Source organism: Bufo gargarizans, chromosome 3 (genome assembly GCF_014858855.1).
Source record: "Bufo gargarizans isolate SCDJY-AF-19 chromosome 3, ASM1485885v1, whole genome shotgun sequence".
Lineage (NCBI taxonomy): Eukaryota > Metazoa > Chordata > Amphibia > Anura > Bufonidae > Bufo > Bufo gargarizans.
The window spans coordinates 322,921,529-322,945,884 of NC_058082.1; the positions used below are offsets into that span (position 1 = coordinate 322,921,529).

Below are 24,356 nucleotides of genomic sequence, written 5' to 3' on the forward strand. Positions count from 1 at the left end.
CCCTGATTGTAATGTCCACCTAAACATTGTAAGGATGCCCAGGAGCTAAGGCAGGGATGTAATATTACCACTTTACAAAGTGCTGGTGTGGCCTCATCTGGAATACGCAGTCCAGTTGTGGGCACCAGTCCATAGAAAGGATGCACTACAGCTGGAAAAGTACAGAGGAGAGGAACTACAATTATAAGGGGTATGGAGGGATTAAAAGAATTACATTTATTTAGTCTTGAGAAGAGACGTCTAAGGGGGGACATGATTAACCTATACAAATATATAAATGGACCATACAAAAAATACGGTGAAAAGCTCTTCAATGTAAAATTTCCTTAAAAGACAAGTGGGCACTGCCTCTGCCTGGAGAAGAAAAAGTTTAGTCTCCAGAAGTGTCAAGGCTTCTTTAAAGTAACAACTGTGAATCTGTGGAATAGACTTTATCAGGATGTGGTCACAGCAGGAAGAGTGGACAGTTTTAAAAAGCGCTTAGATGAATTCTTAAAATTAAATAACAATAATGCTTATGAAAATGAGTACAAGTCTGGGCCTTACTTCCCTTTTTCTAAAATTTGCGTACCTCCCTATCCCTTGGTTGAACATGATGGACTTATGTCTTTTTTCAACCATATTAACTACGTAACTATAATACTGGTGTATAATCCAGACATAAAAATATTTAGCAATTACAATGATGTATTTTAATGTTACTGGCCCTTGGAAACATAACTAACCGTTAGTTTGGCTAAACTAACTTTCCCATACTGAATCCCTTTCAAGTCAACATATTGTCTACTGTAATTATTATTTATTGTCATCTTATTTTTATATAACCATTCAGTAAAAATGTATTAAATTACATTATTTAACACAGACAATGTTATGACTCCACGTCTGTGTTTAATAAACTTATTGGGAACTATATTGTACCCTTGGCCTGGGTAATCGGATGTCATCCACAAACTGCCATAAAACAGTGCCCCTTAGGCAAATGTATTAAAAGGACTTGCTCGGCTTTGCAGCGCGTTTCGCAAGGTTAGCGCGTGACCGTGCAGACCTGCTAGAGCTCTAGACCGACCCCTCTATTGTAATGTCTGGAATTAATTCTAGTCAAGCAACATTTTATAAATCAAAAACATCAAATGTCAGCCAAGTCATCCAAGTTCACACTCACTCCATTACAGGCTTATTTTAAACAAAGGGCTTTAAACAGGAGGCTTTTATTAGAAATACACATTTTTTAATTAGTGATGCCATAAGCGGCTAACATTCAAAGGTTCCAGTTTATATTTGGGAGTGTTTGGTAATAAAATGTCCTCAGTCATATTTATATAGCGGTAAATGCTTTTCATTTCTTAAACTGTGTGTATGGTCTATCTGGACTGGGATTTCAATTAAAATATACAATTATTTTCACTTTTAGATTGTAAGGCTATACAAGTGAAAGCTATATATTTTGTGAATCAATCATAAAAATCCTCAGTATTTCACATATTAAAGCATACCTTTCAAGCATGCACAAAAAGCCTTATATGTCCACATCATTTGATATAGGGCACACCATAGTCACGTATCTGCAATCCTCTCTCTGGTTACCTGTATTGGATACCAAAACAACAGGGCAAGTGTGCTTGGCTGTTTCCTTTATGGGATTTTCCAGGATTTAAACTGAACCTGATTGATGAGGTCCAAATCTTGGCACCCAATAGATGAGCTGCATGAAAAGGCTACGGAATCCTGTGGATATGCCATAAATGTCTAAATGAAATAAAATTACTTCTGCCTGCAGCAACCACTAGATGGGGATATATAGTGCATATAAAATATAAAGAAACTCTATCACTAGGAACTTCACTGTTAACCAATGCAAAATATCTTGTAGGGCTAATCCAGTAAATTTATACCTTTGATTTAGCAATCCATGGATTTAATCTGTGGAAAAACTACTTTTAATCCACATGCAACTGAACAGTTGCAAGTGCACTTAGGGTGGGCCCAAGCCTATCTGTGCATCCTAGCTCCTCCTGCTTCCTCTACCAGCCACTCCTTCTTTGACTGACAGGGCCAGGCGAGATGACTATGCAAGACCCTGGCCCTGTCCATCAAGAAGCAGAAAGACAAAAAAGACAATGCAACAGCAGTCTGCAAACACGAATAAAGTACAATAATGCCATAATTATACTAAATATTCTGGTGCTAATGCTACGCTCACTGTATAAATTTGAGATTCTTGGCAAATACATTTTGTACAAAATTATTTGTGCCTCTCTGCCGGTGTCAAGGCGATCTCTATAGGACAGGAACCTAACACTAAATGCTACCTGTTATGGTGCCATACTGGCCACCATAAAATACAGGAAATGTAGGTTCCACATGGATGCTGGGTCCACTAATTCACTGAAAGCCTTCTGGCACCAGGAGAGGCAAGATATACAGTGGGCTCAGCATACATGCTGGACCTGCATTCATTGGATTTAATGGAGGTCATTATGGCACTAAAAGGCAGAGTGAACCCAGCATGCATGTGGAACCTGCATTCCCTGTATTTTATGGAGATCATTAAATACTAACAGGTAGTATTTAATGTTAGGTTACCATCTTATAGAGATCACCTTGACGCTATCGGACAGGCACACATATTTTCGTACAAAATGTATTTGCCAAGAATCTCAAATGTATAAAATTACCGTAGCATTAGCATCAGAATACTTTCTATAACAATGGCATTATTGTACTTTATTTGTCTTTGTGCTTTCATCCATGGCAATGTGCACCTGCGCATTGGGATCTGCTGACTGACCTTTTTTTTCTTTGCATCAAAAAGCAGAGGTAGGAGCTGGCAGAGGAAGGAGGAGGTGCAAGGGTAAACATAATAACTTGGGCCCGTGATCATCGAACAATCAAGCGTTTCATTCAAAATAGTCAACGGGGTCGCAAGAAGCGTGTGGAAAAACCAAGGCGCAAATTGCACAAAAATTACAAGTACTTTTGCTCCAGAATGAGGCAATAGATGGCTTTGTGAAAAGTATTATTACATTCAGCTTGAAGGCCTGCTTAAGAGTCAATTTAATAGCGAAATACTTCCTTTAAACCAGTGCTTCTCAAATAGTGGGGCGCGCCCCCCAGGGGGGGCCCCAGGCTCCGTAAAGGGGGGCTTGTTCAGGGCCAGCCTTTGGGGTGTGCGTTATGCGGCAGGGAGATGAGCGCTTCCATTGTGGAAGCGCTCATCTCCCTTCCTCTGATCAGAGGCAGGCGCAGGCGCTGGACGCAATGTACGGAGCGGGGGCCGGGGGAGGGACTGGGAGGAGGAGCTGGGGGCCGGCAATAGCGGTGGGGCGGTGCGGTCACTGTACTATAGCCCCGCCCCACCGCTCCCTCCGGTATACTAATATAAAATGTATTATTGAATTAAAAGTTATTAAACATGCCCCCCTCACTCCTAATAGTACCGTATATCCGAATTTCTTCTGTATAATGCCGGCAGGCAGGCCGGGCGGCCGGCGCGTCCCTCAGTGATGTCACGTGCCTGCGCCGCCTGCTTTATGAATGAAGCAGGCGGCGCAGACAAGTGACGTCACTGAGGGATGCGCCGGCCGCCCGGCCCGCCTGCCGGCATTATACAGAAGAAATTCGGATATACGGTACTATTAGGAGTGAGGGGGGCATGTTTAATAACTTTAAACGGCGGCGGCGGGCACACGGAATCTGTGGATGGCAAAGTTAAGGGGTGGGGGTCTGTGGATGGCACTGTTATGGGCTGGGGGGGCACTGTGGATGGCATTGTTATGGGGTGGGGGTCTGTGGATGGCACATATATAACACTATTTACAGTCGCGCGGGGGGCGCAAAATGTTTTCTTCTTCCTAGGGGGGGCATGACAGAAAATAATTGAGAAGCACTGCTTTAAACAGATTTCAAAAACGTGAAGGAAAGCAGGTGACTGGGAGCTCTGAAGCTTAAAAATATGAAGATCTGACACCTAATAAGATAAATTATAGTATTAATCTAAATACAATTTTAGACATTAAAGTGTTTGAATGTGTATATTATTCACTTCAGTTTTCTAGTAAAAGCAATAGCCTAGCAATGAACTGTTATATTAGTATAATACGATTATTAGATAAAAAATACAACACGTGATCGTTCACCCATACATCAACAAAAGATACATCAAGTAAATGTCTTTGTAAGATATAATAAAAAACAGTTTGGAAGTACATCTCAGTTTGTTATGAACACAACATAAAGGCATGTTAATAATTTTGTATACTACACTGTTTGCATGACACGTTTATCTTCACAGTGATGCTTCCAAAAATGCTGGTGCCCTTACAGGTCGGCTGTATGCACTTAAAAGGGTTATTCCCATCTCAAATATGTATGGTATAGGTGAATACCATATGAAAAGTTATAATATTTAAACATAACATTTAACCTCTAAAAAAAGAGGAGTATACAAAATACAGTCATGTGAAAAAATTAGGACACCCTTTGAAAGCATGTGGTTTTTTGTAACATTTTTAATAAAAGGTTATTTCATCTCCGTTTCAACAATACAGAGAGATTAAAGTAATCCAACTAAACAAAGAAAACTGAAGAAAAGTCTTTTCAAGATCTTCTGTAAATGTCATTCTACAAAAATGCCTATTCTAACTGAGGAAAAAGATAGGACACCCTCACATGTATTCCCTCTTAAATTGGCTCAGATCTCACACAGGTATATCACACCAGGTGCACATAATTAGTAGATCGTTACTCTGCATGTTGAATGAGGCTTGCCCTATTTAAACCTCAGACATTTAGTTTGGTGTGCTCCTGACTGTTGAACTGAGAGTGAGCACCATGGTGAGAGCAAAAGAGCTGTCAGAGGACTTCAGAAAAAAGATTGTAGCAGCCTATGAGTCTGGGAAGGGATTTAAAAAGATCTCAAAAGATTTTGAAATCAGCCATTCCACTGTCCGGAAGATAGTCTACAAGTGGAGGGCTTTCAAAACAACTGCCAACATGCCCAGGACTGGTCGCCCCAGCAAGTTCACCCCAAGAGCAGACCGCAAGATGCTAAAAGAGGTCTCCAAAAACCCTAAAGTGTCATCTCGAGAACTACAGCAGGCTCTGGCTACTGTTGATGTAGAAGTACATGCCTCTACAATCAGAAAGAGACTGTACAAGTTTAACTTGCATGGGAGGTGTGCAAGGAGGAAACCTTTGCTTTCCAAGAGAAACATCGAGGCCAGACTGACATTTGCCAGAGATAAAGTTGACAAAGACCAGGACTTCTGGATTAATGTTCTTTGGACAGATGAGTCCAAAATTGAATTATTTGGACACAACAGCAGAGGACATGTTTGGCGTAAACCAAACACAGCATTCCAAGAAAAGAACCTCATACCAACTGTGAAGCATGGAGGTGGAAGTGTCATGGTTTGGGGCTGCTTTGCTGCAGCAGGACCTGGTCAGCTCACCATCATAGAATCCACGATGAATTCTACTGTGTATCAGAAGGTGCTTGAAGAACATGTGAGACCATCAGTTAGAAAATTAAAGCTGAAGCGGAACTGGACCATGCAACATGACAATGACCCAAAACATACTAGTAAATCAACCAAAGATTGGCTGAAAAAGAAGAAATGGAGAGTCCTGGAATGGCCAAGTCAAAGTCCAGATTTGGATCCCATTGAGATGCTGTGGGGTGACTTGAAAAGGGCTGTACGTGCAAGAAACCCCTCAAACATCTCACAGCTGAAAAAGTTCTGCATTGAGGAGTGGGGTAAAATTTCCTCAGACCGATGTCGAAGACTGGTAGATGGCTACAAGAACCGTCTCACTGCAGTTATTTCAGCCAAAGGAGGTAACACTCGCTATTAGGGGCAAGGGTGTCCTATCTTTTTCCTCAGTTAGAATAGGCATTTTTGTAGAATGACATTTACAGAAGATCTTGAAAAGACTTTTCTTCAGTTTTCTTTGTTTAGTCGGATTACTTTAATCTCTCTGTATTGTTGAAACGGAGATGAAATAACCTTTTATTAAAAATGTTACAAAAAACCACATGCTTTCAAAGGGTGTCCTAATCTTTTCACATGACTGTAGATATGAAGCCCGATGGATTTTTTTTTTTACTTTAAACGTTTTTTCTGCATGGGTTAAATAAACAACTCAGTTATGGATGTTTCATTTAATTCCGGTGTCCTTTTTATGGAATATTTGATAGGGCTCTCTAGGGCTTTTAAGTAGGGGCAGGTTCCAGACGGGATCCCCTTGTCAGGGTGGGTCCATAGGGCCAGGGTAGTACCTCCCCCCCCCCCCTCATTAGGGACGGATTTTAGTTGTCTTATTTTGTTTCCCTTTGATTAAAGGAATCCGTACCGGATACCCCCAATAGCGGAACAGAATGGTCATCTGAACACCAGGATGTGGTAGGAGAATTGTGTTCTTTAAATACCGATTCTGGTTTGGTACCACCATGCAGCTGGATACAGCGGTGTAGCAATAGTTTATTTTCTAAGGAACATCTAGATATTATCTAGTTTGTATATTTCTACAAATATTTTTAGTGGCCTGATTACGTTACGCTTTAATATTTTATAACTTTTCATATGGTATTCACCATAATTACATTCTGGTGAACCGCCGTTATTCTCCTTACTGCAGTCAGTGGAGTTAGAGTTTTTGATTTGTCAGGTCCCTAACACATAATATACACATATGATAATTCACACTCTAAGGCCTCATGCACACGACAGTATTTTTTCACGGTCCGCAAAACGGGGTTCCGTTGGTCCGTGATCCGTGACCGTTTTTTCGTCTGTGGGTCTTCCTTGATTTTTGGAGGATCCACGGACATGAAAAAAAAGTTGTTTTGGTGTCCGCATGGCCGTGCGGAGCCAAACGGATCCGTCCTGAATTACAATGCAAGTCAATGGGGACGGATCCATTTGACGTTGACACAATATGGTGCAATTGCAAACGGATCCGTCCCCATTGACTTTCAATGTAAAGTCAGGAGTCCCTTTTATACCATCGGATCGGAGTTTTCTCCAATCCGATGGTATATTTAAACTTGAAGCGTCCCCATCACCATGGGAATGCCTCTATGTTAGAATATACCATCGGATTTGAGTTACATCGTGAAAACTCATATCAGACAGTATATTCTAACACAGAGGCGTTCCCATGGTGATGGGGACGCTTCTAGTTAGAATATACTACAAACTGTGTACACGACTGCCCCCTGCTGCCTGACAGCACCCGTTCTCTTACAGGGGGCTATGATACGCACAATTAACCCCTCAGGTGCCTCACCTGAAGGGGTTAATTGTGCGTATCATATCCCCCTGTAAGAGATCAGGGGCTGCCAGGCAGCAGACCCCCCTCCCTCCCTCTATTGTATTATCATTAATGGCACAGTGTGCGGCCCCCCTCCCTCCCTTTATTGTAATTAACTCATTGGTGGCACAGTGTGCGGCCCCCCCCTCTATTGTATTTAACTCATTGGTGGCACAGTGTGCAGCCCCCCCCCCCTATTGTATTTATCTCATTGGTGGCACAGTTGGCGGGCCCCCCCTGCCCCCTCTATTGTATTTAACTCATTAGTGGCACAGTGTGCGCCCCCCCCCCCCCCCCTCTATTGTATTTAACTAATTGGTGCCAGAGAACACCAAGATTGGCAAATTCACCACTGGCGCCCTGTGCTCTTCACAGATGAAAGCAGGTTCACACTGAGCACATGACAGACGTGACAGAGTCTGGAGACGCCATGGAGAACGTTCTGCTGCCTGCAACATCCTCCCGCATGACCAGTTTGGCATTGGGTCAGTAATGGTGTGGGGTGGCATTTCTTTGGAGGGCCGCACAGCCCTCCATGTGCTCGCCAGAGGTAGCCTGACTGCCATTAGGTACCTAGATGAGATCCTCAGACCCCTTGTGAGACCATATGCTGGTGCGGTTGGCCCTGGGTTCCTGCAAGACAATGCTATACCTCATGTGGCTGGAGTATGTCAGCAGTTCCTGCAAGACGAAGGCATTGATGCTATGGACTGGCCCGCCCGTTCCCCAGACCTGAATCCAATTGAGCACATCTGGGACATCATGTCTCGCTCTATCCACCAACGTCACGTTGCACCACAGACTGTCCAGGAGTTGGCAGATGCTTTAGTCCAGGTCTGGGAGGAGATCCCTCAGGAGACCATCCGCCACCTCATCAGGAGCATGCACAGGCGTTGTAGGGAGGTCATACAGGCACGTGGAGGCCACACACACTACTGAGCCTCATTTTGACTTGTTTTAAGGACATTACATCAAAGTTGGATCAGCCTGTAGTGTGTTTTTCCACTTTAATTTTGAGTGTGACTCCAAATCCAGACCTCCATGGGTTGAAAAATTAAATTTCTAATTTTTAATTTTTGTGTGATCTTGTTGTCAGCACATCCAACTATGTAAAGAACAAAGTATTTCAGAAGAATATTTAAATAATTCAGATCTAGGATGTTATTTTTGTGTTCCCTTTATTTTTTTGAGCAGTGTATATGATGGATGATTTTCATTTTTGACATTAATCATGGGATAATCCCTTTGAAGGCTGCTTGGTGAATAGGTCTTTTCACTACTATAATGAATTGTGTATCCCAAAGTTCTTGTTAGTGTTGGCTCCATGTTTCTGTCTCAGCTAGACTAGTATATATTTAATAAAGGGGTGACCAGAGTCATGCGACACTCTGCTTGTCAACAGCAGCTAGGATGCTTCTCCTAAGGAAACTTGATGTCACGGGCCTGCTGTCAGCCTCCGCGATTAGCACCGCTAGCATTGCAGAATTATAACATGCATGGTCTGGTGTATGTGTTGAAATCTACATTTAAATGGGTGATAACTGCATGGTTGAAGAAATTGGGTGAAAACAGAAGTTATGATTCATGTGTCTGGAAAGACTGCAGGCTGCAGATTACATTCCCGAGGCATTTCATCACATTAAATGTCCTTCCAGAATCACATCATAAAATCACTGCCAGAGCAAACAGTGCAAACAAGCCGATAAAAAGGAGCCAGTAACATGCGGGTCTGTGTGCCTGGCATTACGCTGACAATTAGCTGGTGAGCTCCTAAAGCACACCACCAGGCATCCTTTAGCTACATGACTGCCCATGGGTGAGCAGCCAGGGGGCTTCTCAACAGCATGCACTGTATGGCTACTTAGGTCATATTCATATATCTAATATAGTAGTCACCTAGTTCAGTGGGTAACATTCACGCTGCACTGCTGCACTTTCATTGCGTTGCGATATAGCAGGGCTGGCCAACCTGAGGCTCTCCAGCTGTTGCAAAACTACAATTCCCAGCATGCCCACACTGCCTACAGCTATCAGCCTACAGCAGGGGATGGTGGGAGTTGTAGTTTTGCAACAGCTGGAGAGCCGCAGGTTGGCCAGCCCTGCGATATAGCATCACGACACTGGGATCTTTGGCCATGCAACGTGTCACCATGTAGCCCTAGCCATGAGATCAGGCTCCTGTGTGCTTTAGGCAGGATTTGCATTCTCAAAATAATTTGTCTTGAAAAAATAGCATTTATTGAAAAGAAGAGTACAACATAACGATAAAGCCACATTTTACTTTGACCTACAATTGCCATGATTTAACTTTCTATTGCATTATATAGTCAATATTGTAGAGAAAGAGGTCATGACACATTAGTATGCTACCATGTATGCGATGTGAAACACTTTAGGACTAACCTTGAAGGATTACTGAATTAACATTGTATTTCTATAAATATCATATAAAACTTGTACTGTTTTTGTCACACAAATCACTTTTTAGGATGACAAAGGAATGCAATGGATAAGTCGTAAAAGCCTGAACTGAATACATTAACGTACAGTCCCTGCAACGCAGCACAATAGCACCACCTGCTGGACAGTTTGTAAAATACAGACACAGAAAAATATCTTTTATTTCTGTGGCATAAAACATGAGAAATAAACACTGATTCTTGTGGTTGACATGTACTTGTCAGGGATTATATTTTCAAGTGGAGAGAACAAGGTCCTTCTTCTTGCATCAATCACCATAGAAGCGAAAGACACAATTCAGCAGCCTTCTTAGAGCGTAGAATGTAAGTGTAAAGTATAGGCGCCACTACACCGCGGTTGGTGGTAGTACAGTGGTAACTTACAGCACTACTACAGGGCATTGTGGCCGGCACTATTAATGTACGGCGTATACACTAAAGTAGTTCCACTTCATGTGGTTGTACTCTTATTAGAATACTATGTGTGGGTACTTATAAGGATGACTCCATTCTTTGAATCCTGTATAGAGGACTTATTTTGCAAATGTAAGGCTACAGTATATATTAGCGCATGTGCAGACAAAGCACATTCTGCTGCATGAAAGCGCAAGCTCCGGAGAGGATGCGTCTGGGGTAGCGGTCACTTGGGAAAATCATGCCATCTTGATTACCATGGACGTGGTCGCTGCCAGACCGAATTGAGGGGACACTGAGCTGGGGTGCTCAGGTAAGACATGAGGGAGCCGGGGGATTACTAGGCTAGTGCCTACAAGATCAGGGCATTATAGAAATCTTCTGCTGCAGAAGTACTACAAAAGTTCTAGTCAGAAAGCACGTACAATAACTGACCGAGCTCTGAAACCACTGGGACCATCACTGAGGTACACACTATGTCCATGGCTTTAGTCTGTGGCTTCTCGAAACAATGATACATTCAGCAACATATCTGCAGGAAGACAGAAGAATTACTATAATCTGTATATGGTACAACAAAAGCATAAAGATACTGTACCCATGCAGCCACGTAAGAATCGCTGCTGCAGATGTGAAAGTAGCCTAAGCAAGTAACTGACACATCTACTATTAAAGTGTTAGGCACTATGTGTAGGCTGCGCTTCAGAACTGGCACAATTGGTGGCCCCCACAGACTCTGGGACCCTGACTTAAATACACCCTGGCCCGTATCCATATAGGAACAACTTTGGGATCACGCTGTATTCCCATCTTAACATTTATGGTACCTCCATAAGATATGCCATAAATGTCCGATTGGGGCAGGTCCCATCTCTGCACCGATCTCAAGTACAGGAGGTTACAATTTCTGTGAAAGTGGTAAACTTCTGGGGTCATTTATCTAAACTGGTGTGAAATAGAACTGGCTTAGTTGTCCATAGCAACCAATCAGATTCCTCCTTTCCTTTTCCAATGGGTCTGTCAAAAATGAAAGGTGGAATCTGATTGGTTGCTACGGGCAACAAAGCCAGTTCCACTTTACACCAGTTTGATAAATGACCCCATTTACTTTTCATTAAGACATGGCTCTGGTGAGCCAAGCATGGCCATCTGTTACACAGTCACCCCTTCATTTGAATAGGTGTTATGTAATAGCATCTGCACCCTTGTTCTAGGGCTGGCTGGGAACAAATATCATTTTCAATCATTTGTACATTACCTTCCACAAGATGTTGATTTGTAGCAAATTTGTCATCTAATCTTTCCCAAGAATGAGTTAAATTCTTGATATCAGACAAGTGATTTTCCTGCACTTGTAGAAGAAGCTTCCTTTGTAAGTATCTATATCATGGTTAAGGAACTTTTTTCTAAATTTCAAACCTCTCTCAAAAGCACTAGAACTTTAGGGTCCTACGTACACGGCTGATGTGGGGCCTATACTGAGTGTCAATCAACAATATACAAGTCACTCGTTTTAAATGGCTTTCACAGAACCCGATGCAAAGTGGAAAGGGGAGTGTATGCTCTGCTTACATGGAGCAATGTGCTGCCAACAAACAATATTAAAGGGGTTGTCCCACAAAGATATTCTGGTTTTTAAACCAGCACCTGGACCCTGTAAGGTACACAGCTGGTTCTAGCCTTGTTAGAAAGAGACCGTCATGTACTGTACGATGTCTGATTTTTATATTTTATATTAATCATGAGATAACCCCTTTAAGTGGTGCAGGAAAGATTTGATCATCCAACATCTTGTCATTTTGCTAGTTTGTCAGGTGATTGGTGGCCGCTTTATAGGGAACAATAACTGACCCAAGCCTGATCTGCATAAAAGGGACCTTAAACTCGCTTGTGTGAGACCAGTCTAACGCATAGAACTCGCAGCGTGTGTCTGCTGAAGCTCCCGTCCTGACAGGATTGCATAGCATTATATTGATTTATGATGCTATGTAACCCGTAGAGTTCTGGAATGTATTGCATAGCACAGACATAATGCTGTCAGTGTTATACTTTACATTCTAGAACTCTACAGGTTACATAGCATCATAAATCAATATAATGCTATGCAATCCTGTCAGGACGGGAGCTTCAGCAGACACACGCTGCGAGTTCTATGGAAGTGACAAACAAAAATGCAAAAAACAGAAAACTGTTCTGTCAGAAAGGGGTTAAAGTATCCATTATTTAACCCATACTATGTAAAATGTAATCGGAAATGCCAGAAATGCTGCTTTTTTTCTTCTTGCCTCCAAACAAATTAATTAAAAAGCAATCAAAAAGTTGTACCACTAAATGGTACGAATGAAGATGTTAACTTATACTACAAAAAACAAGCCATCACATAGATCCATCAAAAAAGAAAAAAAAATATGGCGACACAAAAACAAATTACTGTTTCTTTGTGAAAAAGTAATAAAGTAAAGTTAACATATTGTGTATGCAGAGTGGGGAAAAAATGTAATTCATAAAGCAAAAAACAACAGTGGAATTGAAGAGACTACCTAAAAGTTTACTGATATGTACCCCAAAATTTAACACAAAAAAACAACTAGTTTTCATACAGATGTGTTGATGGAAAAAAAAAGTTAAACCTTTTGCATGCCTGAAAAAAAAAAAGGCATTTTTTTTTTTTTTGCTCATATAGCGCAGTTTGGGTTACTGTTACATAATAATTTAAAGTGGGTTTCCAAGATTTTGAAACTAATGACCTATCCTCAGGATAGAAAAGTGCAGACGGTGTCAGCAGCATCTCACATCATCGACTTTATTCGGACTTCAAAGCAATAATACAAATGGCAACGTTTCGGCTGATAGACAGTCTTTGTCAAGCCTACTCACATTGTGTTACATACATCAATTTATAGTAAAAACAAGTGCGCCACCCCCATCCGGATTATCTAATTGCGGGCAATGGCACGGCCTGACCAATGAGAATGCGTATTTACTTAACCTAATACACCTATATGCCTCACCTGAGTATCCAACAATCCTCCTAAAGGTCCATCATCGCATAACGTCTGTAATTGCTAAGACTCAAATATAGAGCAAAACAACACTTGCCATGTCCGCCGTGCGCATGTATACCAGCTGTCCAATCATTCACATCATCATCAATGGTCCACTAGTGTGAAAGTACCTTTAAAGGGCCAATAGAAGGATTATTACAGGCTTTTCAGCTCTTTGCTGTCTGTAATAGGGTTGTCTTCCATCCCGATTCCTTCCTTTCCTCTAATATGGTCCCCCTAATGCAGTCTACATTTACCATTATGCATCTGGCTTTGCAGAGACAGAGGGGGCTGAGTCTTATCACATTAAGAACAAGGAGTGATAGATCAGAACAGAAAAATTGCTGTCTCCTTACTCACGTTGCAGAGTAGTACATCCTAGGTGATGCAGCTTCAGCCTGTCTCTCCTGCCTCCTGCTTGTGATAGGTTTCTTCATGACAGCAGTATAAAACGCCAATATTAATAAATTCTCCCCATGGTGTTTGGGAATACTGGGGACTGCAAACATCTGTGGGTATACTGTGATATAAGCTTGTATTAAGACATGTCACACAGACAGAGTATTCCAGCACGTGCGGAGACATGTACTGGTATGGCTACAGGTACAAGGAGTCCATCTAAGATGGAAGAATGTTATGTCAGTCCATTTTGAACAGTTTAGAAAGGATACTGGTTTCGGTAATATTTTTCTGTGTCTTGCAGCCACTCCAACATGTCAGCTACAGAAGGGCTGTGAGAAGTGCGCTCCAGGGATGCCTCAAGGCTAAGCTTCTCTGCACTCACCTCATAAACATAGAGGACCGATCCCACCTGGTGACTCACAGAGTCCCTTACTCTTTGGAGTACACACCTGCAAAAACATATAGCATATATCATACCTTCCTGAAGGAATCGGCCAAAGAAATTTGAAGAAGTAAACATTAGACAAATTGCTTAGGATAAAGTTCTACATGGAAAAAGTATATACAGTGCTGTGCAAATGTTTTACCCTGGGTTCACACCTGAGCGTTCGCGATGGAGCGCTCTGTATGCGCGATTGTACCAGAGACAAGCGAACGCCCATTGTCGCGCGTTCCCGGAAGTCTATGTACGGGAACGCGCGACAAGACGCCCCAAAGAAGCTCATGTACTTCTTAGGGCGTCGGGCGTTTTACAGTGCGATCGTACACGCTGTAAAACGCCCAGGTGAGAACCATGCCCATAGGGAATCATTGGTTTCTCCTTGTTGAGCGTTTTACAGCGCGTAGGAACGCGCTGTAAAACGCTCAGGTGTGAACCCAGGGTTAGGGTCCATTCACACGTCCGTTTTGGTGTTCCGCATCCGTTCCGATTAAAAACGGAACGTTATGCGGATCCATTCATTTTCAATGGAATCAGCAAATAATCGGACAGCACTCATGGTGCTCTCCGATTCCGTGTTTCCGTTCCGTTCCGTGGGTTACGTTATTCGGATCCTGGAAAAAAAAATATACCCTGTCCTACTATTTGTCCGATTTTGCGTTCCGTCATCCCATTCTAGTCAATGGATCCGTCGAAAATCTGGAAGACATGCTAAAAGCATCCTCATGTCATCCAGATTTTCGGATCCGCAAAAAACAGGAACGTTTATCTGGAAAGGTAAAAATACTGACGTGTGAATGCACCCTTAGGCAGGTGTGAAAAAAATGCTGCAGTGTAAGAATGCTTTCAAAAATAGAAGTGCTAATAGTTTAAATGTATTCTGCAGCAGGACAACCACCCCAAACATACAGCCAAAGTCATTAACCCCTTCAGAACCCTTCACCTTAAGGACCAGGCCAAATTTTGCTATTTTGACATGTGTCACTTTATGTGGTAATAACTTTTGGAAGACTTTTACTTATCCAAGCCATTTTCTCGTGACATAATGTATTCTATGTTAAAGGTAAATTTGACATGATATGTTTTATCTTTATTTGTAAAATATATTTTTTTTTTATTACAGAATATTCGCTATTTTCTAAATTTGAATTTCTCTGCTTTTATGATAACTCATAAAATAGTTATTACCTAACATTTACCATATTTCTACTTTTACGTTGGCATCATTTTCTAAATGTTATTTTTTTATTTTTTAGGACATTAGATGCCTTAGAATTTTAGAAGCAATTCTTAAAATGTACAAGGAAATTTTCCAAAACCGACTTTTTTCAGGGCCAGTTCAGTTTTGAAGTGACTTTGAGGGGGCTAACATAATAGAAACCACCCATAAATTACCCCATTTTAGAAATTACAACCCTCATATTATTCAAAACACATTTTAGAAAGTTTGTTAACCCTTTAGGTGTTCCACAGGAGTCAAAGCAAAAAAGGAGGTGAAATGTAAAAATTTAATTTTTTTATTTCCATTTTCTTGTAAGACAGCAAACCTCAATATTTATTAGCCTAATTCTGTAGTGTACAGATACATCCTATATGTTGTCATAAACTGATGTGTGGGCACACCACAGGGCTCAGAAGGTAAGGAGTAGTGTTGAGCCAAGAGAGCTTCGAATGCTTCATCGGAAGTCGCTTCATTCAAAACTTCGGAATAATACTGTACAGACTGTCTGGACTCCAATGAGCTGAAGTAAGTTATTCGTGAAGTTGATCGTGACTTCGTTGAATAACTTCAGTAATTGATTTTTAAAGTGGAAAACCACTTTAAAACTTGAAACTGAACTCTGCTTCGGTTTCAACTACTACCTCAAATTTTAAAGTGGTTTGTTACTTTAAAAATCAACTACTGAAGTTATTCAACGAAGTCACGCGCGACTTCGCGAATAACTAACTTCGGCTCATCGGAGTCCATACACTAGTGAGGAGCGCCATATGCTTTTTGGAGAGTAGATTTTGAGGTACAATGGAAACCCCCAAAAAGTGACCCCCATTTTAGAAACCACACCCCAAAGGAATTTTTAAAAGCGTTTAGTGAACCAAAAGGCATTTCACAAAATTTAGAAACACTTGAGTGTGAAAATGGAAAAAAAAAATAAAAAATTTTCTTACAGGCCATAATTTTTTTTTTTTCACAAGGTGTAACAGGAGAAAATCACCCACTGGTTCTACAAGGATGAAGCTTTGTTATAGGATGTTTTGGGCACCCATGCAGTTCACAGTCTGCCCATCAAGTGCAGGGAAAGCCTCATGGGTTTTCTTTTGCATGAGACTTTTTTCAAAGTGCAAAAGTGTCTGTACTGACACTTGTACAGGCGTTGTTGTGACTTCTGGTCACTGGAAATGTTGATGCAATGGGAGTTATGAAAATAGCGCAGTATCTGTCCGATTGGCTGTTTCCGTAAGCCTGGCTACCAGGCGCTAGCGGTTAGTACCATCTCACCGTGGAATCGACAAGATGGGACAACCCCTTTAAATTAGACGTTTCTACACGGTCTTACAGATTACGTTAGCTGACAAATATGTTCCTCAACTCCCTTATAAACATGGTGTAGCCAAGCATGCATGTACAGTAGAGGAGATAAGTATCACCAGATGTATCTTGCAGCTACTTATGTATGTGGAAAATGAAATCCCCCAAAAAATCAGACTTTTTGAAAAAGACCACACAGGTCGAAACGTCGTATTGTGTTGGTGAATAAACCTTTGGAAATTGAAGACTGGAGTGCTGCGTTTTTTATACAAGCGATTCACGATGTATACAGGTATCAAATACACAAACCTAACATGCAGCCACAATGGAAACCTACATCTTATCATTTAGCTTCTCAAGGGTGAGGTCCACCGCCGCCTCAAGCTTATAACGAAGACGATCCTGTAGATCAGGAAAGCCACCCAGAGGAGTCTTTGAGAAGGTAACTTTTTGGCAAGACTGCAACTGCTCAGCCAGGTTACTCAATGAGCTCACCAGGGGACCACATGCCAGTATAGTCCGCTTCCACTCCTCCTGCTGTTGGTCTATAGTATCAAAGCACCGTCTGAGGGACTGCTGCACAGAAAGCAGCGCTGCATCTTCTGGCATGCTAGAATGGGAACACACAAAAGCACACAACATGTCATAGAAAAGTCCACCATATCAGCTACTACCTTTCCCAAGATACCAAATGTGGCTCGTCAGCAACAAACAGCACAGTCACCTAGAGTCCTGCAACTGCCTGGCATTTAGGGTTGCACCGGGTATCGAATTACCTATACCCAATCGATAATTTTGTACTCAGATCGACACAATACCGGGATTTGCCATTTATCTACTGCGCAGCCTAGTATCTGTTAGAGAACATGGCACGCGCCACTCTCTGTGTGTGTGCTCCTAAGCAGCAGAGTGTAGAAAGAGGGAGTCCCTCCGTCCCCACTGTGCCGCGGCTGCTGCTGTCACCAATGAAAAGAGAGGGGGGGGGGAGGGGAGGAGGGGAGGGGCTGTGGCCACTGCGCCACCAATAAGGATAACTAACCTTTTAATACAAATGTAGGCGGCGGGTGCCAGCGGTAGAATCACATACCCGGCACCCGACCTCTATGTCATGGCGCTGCGATCTGCCGAACCACGGCAATTAACCTCTCCGGTGCCGCACCTGAAGAGTTAATTGACAGGGATCGCAGCACCTTGTCATAGAGGTCGGGTGCCGGGTATGTGATTCTACCGCTGGCACCCGCCGCCTACATTTGTATTAAAAGGTTAGTTATCTTCATTGGTGGCGCAGTGTGCCCCCCCCCCAACCCCAGTATTATAAATTATAATCATTGGTGGTGCAGTGCACCCCCCCCAGTATTATAATCATTGGTGGAAGTGGCCACAGGGTCCCGCCCCCTTATTGGTGGTGCAGGGGCAGCTTCCGATGTGAGCCCCAGCAGTTAAATCGCGGGGCTCTGATCGGTTACCCTGTCAGCCAGGACACTACTGAAGCCTTGGCTGCCATGGTAAGCTCCCTGTTGCTGTGTGCACAAAGCACAGGGCAGCAGGGACCGTGTGAAGTCCTATTCACCCTAATAGAGCTCTATTAGGGTGAATAGGACAAGGGTTCTAGCCCCCTAAGGGGGGGCTAATAGTTATTAAGTGAAAAGTAAAAAAAATATTTAGTTAAGAATATTAAGTTTAAAGGGAACCTGTCACCTCAAAAATGCATCTACAACCGCCAGCAGTACCTCGTAGTAGCCCGCAGCCTGTTAATATGTTTAATCCTGTTGTCCGATGCTGCGTAAGTTCGAAAAACGCTGTTTTATTCTCCATCAGCGCTAAAGTGCCGGCCAGCTTGAAGTCAAGGGGGCAGCGGCCTTCTTGCTCCAAGTCAAGGTAACCACGCCCCCTAACCGTCCCCTCTTGCCTGAAAGTGACAGTCTGCAGTGTGGCCGCGATTCCCCAAGTCTCGCGCATGCGCATTGCGCCGCTGAAACCCAGCTAACAGCAGCAGGAGATGGTATAGCTCATTACTACAGAGCGCACCGCGCATGCGTGAGACTTGGGGAATCGCGGCCACACTGCAGGCTGTCACTCTCAGGCAAGAGGGGACGGTTAGGGGGCGTGGTTACCTTGACTTGAAGCAAGAAGGCCGCTGCCCCCCACTATGGCGCTATGGAGAATAAAACTGCATTGTTTGAACTTACGCAGCATCGGACAACAGGATAAAGCATATGATTATTTACAGTTTGCGGGCTACTATGAGGTACTGATGTCGGTTGTAGATGCATTTTTGAGGTGACAGGTTCCATTTAAATCAGCCCCTTTCCCAATTTTACATATAAAATATATAAATAATAAACAAATAAACATATTACTTATCGCCACGTCCGAAAAGCCCAAACTATTAAAGTATTGTAAAAAACATCTCCTATGCATCAGAACGCTGTAACAGAGAAAAAAAGGCGCAATTCGCCATTTTTTTTGTCACCTTGTCTCCCCCCAAAAAAATAGGATAGCACTGTTCTATTATGGGCCAGATGTTCCATAAAATGTGGTATGCCCGTGGCTTTTTGGTGTTTGTTTTTTTTGCGTAGTACTGAATGGTATTGAGTATCGCAAGACTTACTATACAAGGTTAGGCTGCAGTTTTCTTGCAGACTGAAAATCATGGCAAAACCACAATGTGTGAACACAGCCTTGAGCTTTATAGTCGGACCCACAGTTACAACTCACTTTTACTGCTTACCTAACATGAGTGGAAATGTACTAAGCAGATCACACCAGACTTCTGTCACCATGACGTACGCCACACTTAGGCCTCACGCACATGGCAGTTGTCCGGCCATGCCCGTATTGCGGCCCGCAAACTGTGGATCCGCAATATACGGGCACCAGCCGTTTGTGCACCGCATCATGGATGTGCCCTACAGACATGTAAACGGCATTACAATGCACTCAAGGCGGCAAAGTTATAGTGCAGCTGTCATGAGACAAGGGCACCCCTAGGTGCTCATAGAAGATTAGAGGGGTTGTCTGAGATTTTGATACTTACAGTATATCCTCAGGATAGGTCAACAAACCGGCGCCGCTGCAGCTCTCAGACCTCCCTGCCGTCAACATGCAGTTTAATGCAGGACACGTGGACGCCGCAGCATTGACGTGTCCCCCATGTGTCACATGACCCAAACCATTTGATGACGCAGGTAGACCTAAGAGCTGCAGCAGGGTTGGGGGAGTGAAGGAACAGGAACCCAGCCACTCAGGTAAGTTTGATTCCCTCTGCATGTCCAGCCACACTACAGGGTATGCCCAAAAGGCATTTGGGGGTGACCCACCACTTTAAAACAATGTGGAACATTTTCAAAATTCGCCTTTTTTTTTTTTTTTTTGCAGTCATATTTGCTAAAATTTGCGCCTTATTTATTATCTTTTCATAAATCTGGTTTGTCTTTTTTGCTTTGAGTCTGACCTCTAGTGGCCGTTTTCTTGTAAGACAGATTCAAATTCAGTAAACTGGTCCCAATAGTATGGGCATAAAATTGTGGTGCAAGGGAGCTGAATTTTGGCTTTTTTATGTAAATGTGACTCAATGGGAGCATCTCTGAACCAAACTTGGGGGAGCAGACGCCCCCTGTCTGAGAAAAACATGAAGCTGTTGAACCAGGAAACCCCTGACAGAAATCAGATATTATGTAATCAGCGCTGGGGGAGAGTAATTAAAACTGGTTTAGGGCACTTTCACACTAGCGCTATTCTTTTCCGGCATAGAGTTCCGAGAGCAATCCGTTCAGGATGCATCAGGATGTCTTCAGTTCAGTCTTTTTGCCTTTTCAGTACGGAAATAATACCGCAGCATGCTGCTGTTTTATCTCCGGACAAAATTCCAGAATGCCGGCATTTTTTCCCAATGAAGTACATTAATGCCGAGTGTTCCGGCAAAATGGATCCGGCAAAAAATGGTAAAAATATAAATACCGGATCCTTTTTTTTGGGATGACACCGGAGAGACGGATCCGGCATTTCAATGCATTTGTCAGACAGATCAGGATCCCTGATCTGTCTGACAAATGCCATCAGTTTGCATACGTTTTGACGGATCCGGCAGGCAGTTCCGGCGACGGAACTGTCTTCCGGAATCCTCTGCCGCAAGTGTGAAAGTACCCTTGAAGGAAAACTGGCTTAGTTGCCCATAGAAACCCCTCAGATTCGACCTTTCATTTTCCCAAGGAGCTCTAAAAATGAAAGGTGGAATCTGATTGGTTCTATGGGCAACCAAGCCAGTTTTCCTACACACTAGTTTTGATTGTTGAGCTTTTAATATTGCTGAGTCCTGACGTATCCTCAGGATAGGCCATCAATATCAGATCGGTGGGGGTCCGACAGCGGGCACCCCTGCCGATCAGCTGTAAGAAGAGAAGGCGCACGCAGTGTACAGTACACGAACCTTCTCCTGGCTCTCTTCCTGCTCGCTGCTCTATGTCTATGGTGAGCAGGAAGAGAGAAGGAAGACAGCGCGCGTGCCATCCCTTCATAAAGCTGATTGGCAGGGGTGACGGGTGTCAGAACCCCGCCGATCAGACATCTTCAATATTAAAAGCCCGGAGATCCCCTTTAAGACTAGGGCTAAACGGCAAATTGTGGCTGCGCAACAACAAGATCAGAAATGTAGCATTACCAACAGCAACTGCCAGTGAATGCGGTCACACTCAAAGCCAGGAGTTTCACTCACGGCCACAAAGTGACCACATTCACTACCATTGCACTGCACATTGCTGTGTAACCCTAGGCTATAGCGCCATGACAGCCGCTATGTATGTGGATCAGGCTGTGGTCAATGCTGGAAGCATCTTGGAAAATCTACAAGATGTACATGTTACATAGGGAGGTAAACATGGAGGCATCTGAATGTAAAGGAGGCGAGATATGAAATAACATAATCAAAGGGGTTGGCCACGTTCTGGCTACTGTTGACCAACAGTGATGGCCCGCGAACACATGTGATCTGCCATCTTAACTGACAAGTACAGCGAGGCACAGGTAAGCCCTTACCTGTGCGCGAGCCGGTCTGAAATGAAAGGCGGTCTCCGGGAGCAGGCAGTTGCAAGAACAGCCGCCGGGGGCCTTCATCGTGCTGTTCTCGGAACTGCCTGCGCCCGCTGCATTTGTCTCAGACTGGCTTACCTGTGCCTCTAAGAGAGAGAGAAAGAAAGTGTGAGGGTCAGACCGATCTGTTGGAAAGGGGTTCCACTAGATCTGAAAGACTTGAGGCGCCTCGGGTTTATAGGAGTGGAAATGGAGAGAAGGTTGGGTGTTGAATACTAAAGGCTGCTCCGGGTATAGTCAGGTCGACAAGATGTCTGCCTGTAGAGAATACAGTAGTGAGCCAAGTAAGGGGACTGGTGGGTAGAGATACCCTTCAGATCTCGCCTATTTGGAATATACCCTTTTGAGCGCCAATAGTGGTTGATTGTTACTGATTGGTATTTGGGCTTTGTGTTGGTATGAGGAACAAGTTTTTTGGATGTAGGGGTGTGTATATATGTCTCGAGCTGTGAGATAAAAGCACATATATGTTTACGCATATATAAACGCGTATAAAAACCTGCAAAAAAGGTCAAAAGATTGTATCTATATAAAAGTCTAAAACATTTTCACACGGGTAGGATTAATGCAAACTGTCTCAGGTGCCTAAGAGACTGTGTTCTGCAGCATCGTGCGCTGTATGGTATGGTACAGTATGTAAATCAATGGGTTAAAAATCTGTGTCCAAGGATACCATTATACATATATTTAAAATAACATATATATAATATAAAATAAAAAATAATATTTTTAAAATTTTTTCAATTATTTTTTTTTAAATAATGTAATAACGTGGGTTCAGTTACTCACTTCACGAGGGGGGCGGTTTACCAGGATAAGCATAAAACACCTGTAAACCAAGTACCCCCCCAGCCTGGATCGCTTCTAGAGTATTAACGGATGAAGGCAGCAAATCACACGGGTGCTTCTCTTCAAAGGTCTTTATTTGCATATGTAAGTAAATCCGGCTCAACGCGTTTCGGGACAGGCACGTCCCTTCATCAGGAGCAATATTATTGTTATTGCTCCTGATGAAGGGACGTGCCTGTCCCGAAACGCGTTGAGCCGGATTTACTTACATATGCAAATAAAGACCTTTGAAGAGAAGCACCCGTGTGATTTGCTGCCTTCATCCGTTAATACTCTAGAAGCGATCCAGGCTGGGGGGGTACTTGGTTTACAGGTGTTTTATGCTTATCCTGGTAAACCGCCCCCCTCGTGAAGTGAGTAACTGAACCCACGTTATTACATTATTTAAAAAAAAATAATTGAAAAAATTTTAAAAATATTATTTTTTATTTTATATTATATATATGTTATTTTAAATATATGTATAATGGTATCCTTGGACACAGATTTTTAACCCATTGATTTACATACTGTACCATACCATACAGCGCACGATGCTGCAGAACACAGTCTCTTAGGCACCTGAGACAGTTTGCATTAATCCTACCCGTGTGAAAATGTTTTAGACTTTTATATAGATACAATCTTTTGACCTTTTTTGCAGGTTTTTATACGCGTTTATATATGCGTAAACATATATGTGCTTTTATCTCACAGCTCGAGACATATATACACACCCCTACATCCAAAAAACTTGTTCCTCATACCAACACAAAGCCCAAATACCAATCAGTAACAATCAACCACTATTGGCGCTCAAAAGGGTATATTCCAAAAAGGCGAGATCTGAAGGGTATCTCTACCCACCAGTCCCCTTACTTGGCTCACTACTGTATTACCTGTGCCTCGCCGGACTTGTGAGTTAAGATGGCAGATCGTATGTGTTCGCGGGCGAACAATGCGAACTGGCCATCACTGGTCATGTGATGTCTCCTGCATTCAAATACACTGCACTAGCACTGTTGGGTGCCTGAATGGAGGAGGCCTAGTGATGTGTCTGGTCATGTGACCCTCCACAAGCGGCCATCTTATGGACAGGGCTTCAACGACCCAAAGCCAGTTATTAGCAAAGTCGCGCGTCACCAGAGGTACTAGTCGGAACAGAAGCCAAGTTCGGTTTCAAGTTTTAAAGTGGTTTTCCGATAAATAAATAAATCGACTACCGAAGTTATTCACAAATAACTGAATTCGGCTCATACATTCTAATACTGCACAGAGATGAATCTCCACACAGTATTATTCCGAAATTTTGAAGGAAGCGGCTTCGGATGTAGCATCTGAAACTCGCTTCGCTCATCACTTATGGTGATCCTTGGAATCTTTGGGACTTCAGCTGTTGTAGAACTACAACTCCCTGCATGCACACTAGGCTGCTCATATAACTACTGTAACGGTGAACGGAGCATTCTGGGAGTTGTAGTTTCAGAGTAGCTGAAGGGTCGACTGCATGCCTTACAGCAGGCATCCTCAAACTGCGGCTCTCCAGCTGTTGTAAAACTACAACTCCCAGCATGCCCGAACAGCCTACAGCAGGCATGGTGGGAGTTGTAGTTTTACAACAGCTGGAGGGCCGCAGGTTGAGCATGCCTGCTTTACAGCATCAGACTGATCAAAATATAAAGCCCTGGCAAATTAGAAGTACCTGAGAGTCGCGGCTGGGAACACGCCCCTCTACGTCATCACTCTGTCAACAAGCTTTATTGAAACATACAAGAACAAGTGACCACCACATTGCCGGAAGTTGTATCGTACGATATGCCTTGCTGACAGCGGTACGGTAA

General features: G+C 43.0%; 1 protein-coding gene across 1 annotated transcript; it reads right to left on the minus strand.

Moving 5' to 3' along the window:
- Positions 1–9,478: 9,478 nt before the first annotated feature.
- Positions 9,479–24,352, minus strand: C3H1orf109 (chromosome 3 C1orf109 homolog). The gene is made up of 5 exons (XM_044287110.1): positions 24,218–24,352; positions 16,937–17,209; positions 13,903–14,082; positions 11,446–11,567; positions 9,479–10,719 (listed from the first exon to the last, which is right to left on the minus strand). The coding sequence occupies exons 2-5, from the start codon at positions 17,206–17,208 to the stop codon at positions 10,676–10,678; spliced, it is 618 nt and encodes a 205-aa protein (XP_044143045.1). The 5' UTR covers position 17,209; positions 24,218–24,352; the 3' UTR covers positions 9,479–10,675.
- Positions 24,353–24,356: the final 4 nt, after the last annotated feature.